This window comes from Odontesthes bonariensis, chromosome 19 (assembly GCF_027942865.1).
Source record: "Odontesthes bonariensis isolate fOdoBon6 chromosome 19, fOdoBon6.hap1, whole genome shotgun sequence".
In the NCBI taxonomy this organism is placed as follows: domain Eukaryota; kingdom Metazoa; phylum Chordata; class Actinopteri; order Atheriniformes; family Atherinopsidae; genus Odontesthes; species Odontesthes bonariensis.
In genome coordinates this window covers 21,132,865-21,141,741 of record NC_134524.1, presented here as the reverse complement: position 1 = coordinate 21,141,741, position 8,877 = coordinate 21,132,865, and the positions used below count along the sequence as shown (strand labels likewise).

The 8,877-nt window shown below is 39.5% G+C and overlaps 1 protein-coding gene across 3 annotated transcripts in view; it reads right to left on the bottom strand.

Moving 5' to 3' along the window:
• Positions 1 to 627: 627 nt before the first annotated feature.
• The window catches only part of ripk3 (receptor-interacting serine-threonine kinase 3), a 15,555-nt gene continuing 7,305 nt past the window's right edge, over positions 628 to 8,877 (bottom strand). For 2 of the 3 annotated variants that reach the window (XM_075451586.1, XM_075451585.1), the window contains exons 5-14: positions 7,953 to 8,101; positions 7,757 to 7,789; positions 7,477 to 7,526; positions 5,645 to 5,806; positions 5,307 to 5,389; positions 5,113 to 5,176; positions 3,712 to 3,776; positions 2,593 to 2,644; positions 2,355 to 2,491; positions 628 to 1,575 (exon numbers count right to left, since the gene is read on the bottom strand). In XM_075451586.1, the coding sequence (XP_075307701.1) occupies positions 1,390 to 1,575; positions 2,355 to 2,491; positions 2,593 to 2,644; positions 3,712 to 3,776; positions 5,113 to 5,176; positions 5,307 to 5,389; positions 5,645 to 5,806; positions 7,477 to 7,526; positions 7,757 to 7,789; positions 7,953 to 8,101 (981 nt within the window). In that variant the 3' untranslated portion in view covers positions 628 to 1,389. The remainder of the gene's footprint in view (positions 1,576 to 2,354; positions 2,492 to 2,592; positions 2,645 to 3,711; positions 3,777 to 5,112; positions 5,177 to 5,306; positions 5,390 to 5,644; positions 5,807 to 7,476; positions 7,527 to 7,756; positions 7,790 to 7,952; positions 8,102 to 8,877) is intronic. The other variant, XM_075451587.1, reaches the window with a different exon arrangement.

The window sequence follows — 8,877 nt, the reverse complement described above, 5'->3', positions numbered from 1 at the left end:
ACTGGCTTCTGTATTAGCAGGAACCATTTTAAAAGTCACTGGCCTCTGTATTAAACCAATAACAGCAGTTATCTGTTGAGATCAAGCCAGCCTTCTCCCAGGTGGGAGAAGATATCTGATCATATCGTACTCATGTTGGAGTGAAGATACTGATACCAATTATGACATTGGACAGTCAGAATGCCTTTGGTTGCACTAAACTTTTTTTTTTTAATTGATTGACACCTTCCCCTAAATCCTTTGTCTTCACATTGAACATTCAGTTCTCACCTTTTGTATTGTAGTGGGAGATGGCCTGTTTCTGTTGCTTTTCAGTCTAGTCTGGAACTTATAGTGATCAGATTTAGAAGTCGTCCTCACATTAAGGGTATCCAAGTGGCTACATTAGAATGTGTGGTTACACTGTGTGCCGATGTTATTTAGATAGCCTCTGATAAGGGTATCTCCCCTTTTTAGATTATATAAAATCATTCAGTGGTAAACCAATGCTAACAGAAAACCTTCAATAAGCCCAGGGAAGTATTTCTCAAGACCACTTTAATTGATTACAAGAAAGTCTGGCAAAATATTGAGTAATGAGTGTAACCCAAGATTTGGCAACTATTTCAACAAATAAAAAAGTAAAAGAACTTGTAAAAATGTAGGTTTTTAATGCAGTCAAATGAAGGAACTCACTCATTTCGGTGTATAAAATGGAGTTTTTCAGAGAATTTCTAATTGGATCACAAAATTTAAACAAAAACACGCATTCATCATAAAACAGAAAATTCATTCTTGTTCCTAATCTATCAAAACTTAAAATTTTAGGCATAATACAAACAGATATATTACATGTGTTTGTGCCAACACTTCATTGAAGCTACATCAGGGCTGAACTAAGAGCAATATTCAAAGCAAACATGTCGTTGTTCAAATGCAAACCTGCGTCGTCAGAAAATGATCTTTTTTAACAAATATACTTTTCTGTTAACAAACGAAGTTTCGGTGAGTCTAAATATTTTCTCAGCTTTGGACGTCAGTTTAAAAGAAAAGCAGATCATTGTGATAACTACCAAAAACAATAGACTTTTTCTCATTTCCAAAACCACCTGCATACACAGTACTTTGTGGAAATTCCAGAGCATATGACTGTAGATTGATTACAGTAAGACTTTTTTTAGAGAATCAATGAGGACTTCATAAGAATTCACAATGGATTATGTTAAAGGCCCTCGTGCAGCTGAAAGATTACATGAACACTGCCTGATTTGAAAACCACACTGGGGAAAAATTAGTTTTAAAAAAAAAAATGTAAAAAATAATTTAAAAAAACGGAGCTTCTTGTTGTCAAAGAAAAAACAAAGTCTGAGGGGAAAAAAAGAGAATCAGAGAGTTAACCTCTGTCTTGCCCTACTTAGTGTAGTGGGATGTCGACGGTACTGGCGCTGTAGGGTGGCGTTTCCTCTCCGTAGAGTTTGGGCCGAAGATGTACATGCTGTTGTTGTTGCCAATCTGAAATCCCGTCACATTGGAGAAGTGCATATTGACCCCATGGGCAGAGGGGCAGGGGAAAGTGTCAGGACTGGAGAACTGACGCTGCAGAGGGAAGAGAGAAGAACAGTGTTTGATTGGAGATATGTCTGTGAACATCTCAGCCCCAACATAACAATAGATGTCCCAATGGTTGCTGCTAACTGGCACCTTCAGGAGAGTGGAAATCTAAAAAAAAAAAAAAACAGCACTGTCAACTTGTCAAAGGAAGAGTCGTGCAAACTTTTTCAAGCATCTTTCCTTATAACTGTTTCTCTACAGCAGCTAGTTGCTTCAAAAGTGCGTCATTGGCTGAAATAGCTAATCTGGCAGGCGAGCGGGGTGTTCCATTTGTCTTAGAAGTCGTAAGTCAAAGCTGGGTTCCAGATGCAAGTCAGAACACCAGCAGGACTTGCTCATTGTCGTGCTGACTGATCAAGCCATTACAAGTCAGCCTTCATACCCTTTCCATCAAACCTGGCAGCTAAGCATAGTTTCACAATTGGTAAGAGACACTTGAATCGGCTAATTAAAATGCAAAAAGCCGATGCTGCATAAACATGGGAGACAACATGGCCATAGGTAGATGCACATGTAATGCCAGATAAGTGGGATCAATGCAAAGACGGATATTTTTTTTAATCCTTGCATCTCTGGACTTCACCTGTTAACAGAGCCCTGTTACTATGGCCTTTATTATCCTTCGGATTTCTATGCTGTCATACTGTTCCTCCTTTATTTCCAAACTTCGCATTGTGACAATACCAAAGCATTTGGTCAACTTATCTTTCAAGGCGTCTTTGGGAAGTCTTATCAATTTTGGGTCCATGGATGCAAAAACCCACCTGGTATTGTGGCGACAGATGCTCCTTAAAAGCCGGCTGGGATTTTTTCGCTGCGGCGCCTTGAGGTGAAGGTTGAATGGGATGAACAGAAGATGCTTTCATTTTATTGTCAGTTACGGATCGCCCTGGAGACGAATCTGAGAAGGGAAAACATTCATCTGATACACAAAGCCGTAACGGATGATTTGTTTGTCTGATTAAGTTCCCTTTCCTGTTTCCATTTTAACTTCCTCCTTACCTTTGACTCTTGTTCTGTCTCTTTCATTCGGAATCACTCTGCCAGCCATTTCCTGCAAAGTGCAAGGTGAAGTTTGGTTACGGCTCAAGAGACGGGGACATTTTTACTGACTGTGATGCCAGTTGATAAAAGAACATATTGTGCACTGCAAAGTAACAAACTACTTTCAAAAATGTTGAACTATTCCTTTAGCAACCCGTTAAAAAGCTCTCTCTGCTCTCAACATCTTGAATGTGTTGTGTTGAGGGTTTAATATTACCCTTTATTATACATATTTATGCATTGTGCTAATATAGAATTGACACACTCCTTTCTGAAGGGAACAAGCACCGATCCCACATGCTTACAGAGGTAGCCAAAACAGGTGGGATGAAGCCTGTAGTTGGAAAACTATCAGGCACATAGGACACAGGGAGATGGGGAGGAGTTTTCCCACACAGGGAGAAGACATCTGAATGGATCAGAGTAACCACGGCTTCTCCCCAACGTTTGGACCAATACTATTTACATCATATTTGTATGGCAATACAAAAGTATATTTTGTAAAAAAGCGGTACATCATTGAACAACAAATGTTACAATAATCTAATCTAATCTAATGAATGTTCATTTAAGTTTTACAGACAAAATCACTAATCTAGTTTTTGCAATGCTGTGGTGTGACACTGGCCAAAAGCTTGCCCGCTTACATGCAACCGTAATGACCATAATACAGTATAGCTAGTGTGTTATTTTATCTACTGGCTATACTTTGATCAAAACCTCACTCACAGTCTCAGGGCTTTCAGATTTGCTGTGATCGCCACTCTTTCTTGTGAAAACCCCTTGCAACAGGAAATGATGTAAGCAACATGTGCACCACCGGATTGACCAATTTGTTGCAAATCTTCCAGGCCGTGTTGAAAGGCCTGGAAGTCGATATTTCTTTTTGGGTTAAAAGACCAACATCTTTTGGCAATTCCAAAAGACTTCTATATGATGGAGATTTAAGGCTGTTCTTTGATTTCCGTGAATTAAACCTACTCAGTGTTTTGAAGCTAAGCCTTTCTGCATACAACTCCTTTCACGAGGGTTGCATTTCTTGTTTGGCTGTGACAGGAAGAATATGCTGAACCTCACCTGAACTGGCAGGCATCCTGTTGGCATAGTATCACAGTTGTTCACAGCTTCAGCTCTGGTACTCACTGCGAAATAAAATAACAACAAAAAAAAACATTTCTGTATCTTAAACAGACTTAAACCAACCTTAAAGTTGCTCTTGGCAGAAAAGAGAATGTTTGAAAAATTAGAAATTCAGCCACAGGTATTGAATTGGGCGGAAATAGTATGTAAAAAATGTGTCTATGTTCTGTGCAGCTAAGATATACAATGGGGAAACTTAACAGGCGGACAGGACATTCCTATAATGCCACTTTGTGCCACTGAATTGAAGGTGTCTAGTCTTTAACAGCAGTAGCAAAACTACAAAATGCTGCCTATCGTAGTGTAAAGATGAGTAATTGTTTGTGAAAAAATAGTAATTATAAGGGTTAGTGAAAGGTATTAACTTTGTCAAAACCCCGTCCCACAAAGAAACTGCGTTCAGCAGCTATGATGCTAAATGATAGAAAAAGAGCCGAAAGAAGAGGGAATATTGTTTCTTTTCTGTTGCTGGAGACGGCTTTTAAAAGGCAGTAAAGTACTGAAATCTGATCCAGAACTTTTTTCTCTGGATTGTTAAGTTAAAAACTTTGCTTGTGCTACTTGTTATTGTTGTTCTAAGCCACCTCTGTTTGGGATGTGCGAATTGGCTAAAAGGGTTAGCAAGAAAAACTTTTTTTTTTTTTTTTTGCCTATGAGTCAGAAACTATTTATAAAAAAGAAAACAGAGTTACATACAGGTATTTGCAACCATGTTTGTACAAAAAAATAAATAAATACACTGTACAGAGTAAACTGTACTAGTGTAAAGGTGTTAATGTGTTAGCTGTTAGTCAGCCATTTTGATTTTTCACTGAAAATTAAAGGAGCTATCGTAATCCCTCGTCGTCGATTTGGAGGGGCGGAAAAAGATATGTAAATTTCAACATACACCTCTTCTGGTAAAGAAAAAAAAAGCCCCCTCATGCTGATTTTTTTTCTTTTTTTTTCTTATACCAAAGTTATGTAATCTAAATTCAAAACTTGTGTTTTGACCAAAGTATGTTAGCTCATGAAGACAATGACCTTATAAGCAAAAGAAAACGATTGAAACCGATACTCTTTTTTTGTAACTAAGAATTACGGACAGCTGAAAAGTTAGCCAGCTGTCCATTACCTTAGCTTAGCTTAGCTTAGCTTAGCTAAGCACAAACAGTGGAGGAACGGGCAATCTCCTAACCTGTCTCTACACAGATCCATCCAAACAAAATATATATCACAATAATGAACTTGAAATGGGTTGGCAAGAATATCTTGCCAACCCAACCCTTATCTCTGAACAGAGAAATAATCAATTAACTATATATTATACACTGTAATGAAATGATGTTAAAAAAAGACCTTGAGCCTGAGTAATAGAAACCCTCTGAAACTGCTCCGTCACTTGTTCTTCTTGTTTTTGGTCCTGGAAAGAGGAAGAGAAAGAGCGAGTCAGTTTGTGAGTCAGATTAAAAATAGTAATGTGCTTTGTCATGTCAAAAGTTTATGTCGACTTGACTTGCGTGTGTGTGTGATGAGATTTTTTTATTCCTCACCAGTTTCTTCAGCACTTGATGGACAGAATCTTGAATTGCGTGTTTGTGCATCTTATACAGTTCTTCTGTCACACTGGTGCACTCTGAACACAACAAGAAGACAAGAACATTTTAAAATCGGGGCCAAGCATCACAAAACTGTAGACTTCCATATTGGTGCCTGTGTGGTGCTCCTGTATCAAACTGTCAGCTAACTGTTGTGGTACATGACTGATGATGGATGCATTTAGCAGAAAGTAAGGCATGAACAAAGTCACTCCACACGTATGGGGTTGTAAAGGTATCTAACTTTTCCTCTTGCATAGTGATTTTCATGGTAAATGAGGTAGTTTTCTTACCAAATGAGGAGGGCCTTTGGCTGGGTCTAGCTTCCCAGCATTTTTGCATGAGATCCATCAGTCTTGTCAACCCTGAGCGCCCCGCAGTCTGACATCTGATCTCATCCAGCAATGGACGGTCTCCCTTCGGGATGCGAAACCGCACTATACTGGACAATGCATCTGTAGGAGAGGAAGGTCGTTAAAGGTGTGTTGGCACGAAGGAGCTTTTCTCTGCACCGACACTTATCGGTCTTGTCAGTCTGTTAGCAAGTCTATGCGAACAGTACAATCAATCTAGACTCGGTACTTCTTTTTTAGGAAGAAAAAAATCTTAGCACTGCTGAGCGGGTTGGGCAAATGTACAGTTCATGTGTTTCCCTGAGGTCAATAAATTCAGCATATACAGAAACCATGGCGGCTCCCAAGACTGTGTCCTGCCAACGTTTCGTGTTAAGAGTAAACTTTGGGCCTGGACGGAGGTTTTGCTCTTTCCATATGCCCTTCCAGTTTTCCACTATTTCTTGACAACTTAAAATTGTGCTAAGGAATAGTTTTATCCTAACAATGGATTAAAAGCCAATATTGAATGCGAAAGATGTTACTTGAGGATACTTGAAGTGATGATTTTCACTCATTTCTGCTGTTCCCATCAGCTGTAATTTGTGTTTTCATAGCTTTGAGTTTGTCCTTGACCTCAGCGTCACTGTTGTTTCCCCTCGGCTGCTGTTTTCAGCAAAGAAAAGCTCTGATAAGCCTGTTACACACTACCAGAATGCAGGCAAAGTTACGGTGGCCATGCCATGACAAACTCAAGGCCCAAAAGTTTTCAAAAATAAGTATTCGATCCTATCAATGGCAAAAATAAAGTCAAAAGACAGCTGAAGGCAAAATGATCTTCGGGGCCCGCTGCAGCGAGGACTGTAGCCTCTGTACATGGGGCAGCTGCTTAACCCACTACGCCACCGACCGCCCCACCAGGGTGCATTTATTTAGCTAACATAAAAAATACAGGCCTAACGTGGAGTGAGACCATTTCAGAATTGACTGGCCAGCCTTCTCCGGGCTTCACCTTTTATTTACCGATGGGGCTCTTCCTAATCTCGGCCTTTCTATTTATTTTTCTCAATTATTTCATTTTAATCCTATACACCTTTATAATTCAATGTGGTTCTCCCACCTTCTTCAATTTAATTCAGTTATATTTACATGGCACCAAATTACAACAATTGTCAACTCGGGGCACTTCAAGGATGCAAAAACCCACTCCACGCCAAATAGAATCCAATACATTGTAATCCAATCAAATCCAATTCATTAAATTACAATGTACTCCAATTCATACATACAGAGCCAATTCAAAGAAAGTAGCCTCGCGAAGGAAACCAACAAATTGCACGGAAACTTAAATTTGATCCAATCTCCCATCCTGAGCGTGCACAAGGAGACCGTGGAGAGAACAAACTCCTTTTTAAACGAGAAGAAACCTCTGGCAGAACCAGACTCGGGAAGGGTAGCCATCCGCCTCGACCAGCCGGGGTTTGAGTGGACAGAACAGAGGGAGAACCGTTCCTTTTTTTTTTTAAATGCTCGAGTTTGAGTTTCCGCCCCTCCAGATATGCCCAACTCAACATATTTCCTAATGATATCGCTCAAACATAACACTCATTAACTCATGTGTACTTCAATGAGATACACGTAATCACTTCTAGGGTTCCATACACGGCATGCATACATAGCACAAAGCTGGTACAAAGGTTAAACATTAAATTAAATATAAATGTAGTCTCTACGGCTCGGTCAAGAAAACAACCAGTAAGCAATGTCCACGTAATAACAAGGTAGTCACTTACTAGCATACGGTTTTTTCCCTGTGACGATGGACCACAGCAGTATACCATAGCTGAAGGAGAGATGAACAGAGTAAGACGTCAGGAACAATAGTTTTTCTGCTGTAATCTTCGCGGTTGGCTCAAGCTTTGTTTCATCCTGTCATCAAATCAAAAACACAGCCAGTATTGGTATGTGTGAAGCCTGCGGTGGAGGTGTTTGGGGGTAGTTTAGCAGAAGAGGAAGTCACGTGAGCACCTGGAAGTTTAATCACCACTACTGTGTCATCCTCTGCCATCTTACCTGAAACCTGACAGAGTCGACCTGTCTTCACCGCTGATTCACCGTTGTGAGGAATAAAGAAATGTTTGCACTTACTGGGTTGCACTGAGTTTATTCACTGCTTTTTTCAACCTTTTGTTAGAGTTAATACAAGCCAAAATGAGTTTGTGTTTTTTTCCTTTCATGTTAATTTAGAAATGGTCCTCTTCTCTTCTACCTGTAGATATCAGAAGCCCGTGTAGGACTATAGGCGATGCCAAATGCCTCCGGTGGCATGTAGTCGATGGTTCCCCCCTCCTCTGAGCTGTCCTTCTTGGAAGTTCGTGTGACGCTGTGGAAACACCTGGCGAGGCCAAAATCTGTAAGCTGGAGAGAGGGAGGGATGGACAAGTGAAATTAGGATAAACAGGAACGAGAGGTAAGTCATCATGTTAAAATGAAGTTAGCTGCTCTATAGTTCTATAGCAGAAATATGAATTTCTGTATGGGTCTTATGGCTGGTACATTACTGCTCGTACCAGTGAAATTCAAATAAAAAAAAAAGAAAGACATTTTTAAAAAAAGGGAGAAAAAAAAACTAAATCGAATTTTCGGCTGGGAGAAAAACATGTTTTGTTGGTATCAGGTGGGGAAAAAAAGCTATGCCTTAAAAGTACACGTGATGTACTGGAGTGTAATAAAAACAGATCAGGGCTTTAGAAGATTTTTTTTCATTGATAAGAAAATAGCAGTAAAGCAAAGTTCTGTTTTAAACCATTTGGTTTAGGACAGGAAGTAAATCGAGCCAAGATACATTTGTACATTCTGTATTCTTATCCTCTCACGTTGATGATCTGTTAAAAAAAAACTTAGACACAAATTGCGATTATTGTTATTATTATCAAAGTTGTTTTTGTCATTTTTTTTCAGTTTTAAAAAGGCGTTTTCCTCCGCTGCAACCACAAAGAAAATTGAGCAATGCTCTTTTCTCTCTGTATTAAACTATAATGACTTTAAGATTGTTGGATCAACAGCCAACTTCTTTTTCCAACTTTATATCAGGTTCCACCAATAAACATATTATCGAGGCCTACTTTTAGAATTCTTCTAAACATTCCCAGGGTGCACTCGGGCTTCTTAACGCTGCTTTCTTCTTTTATGCA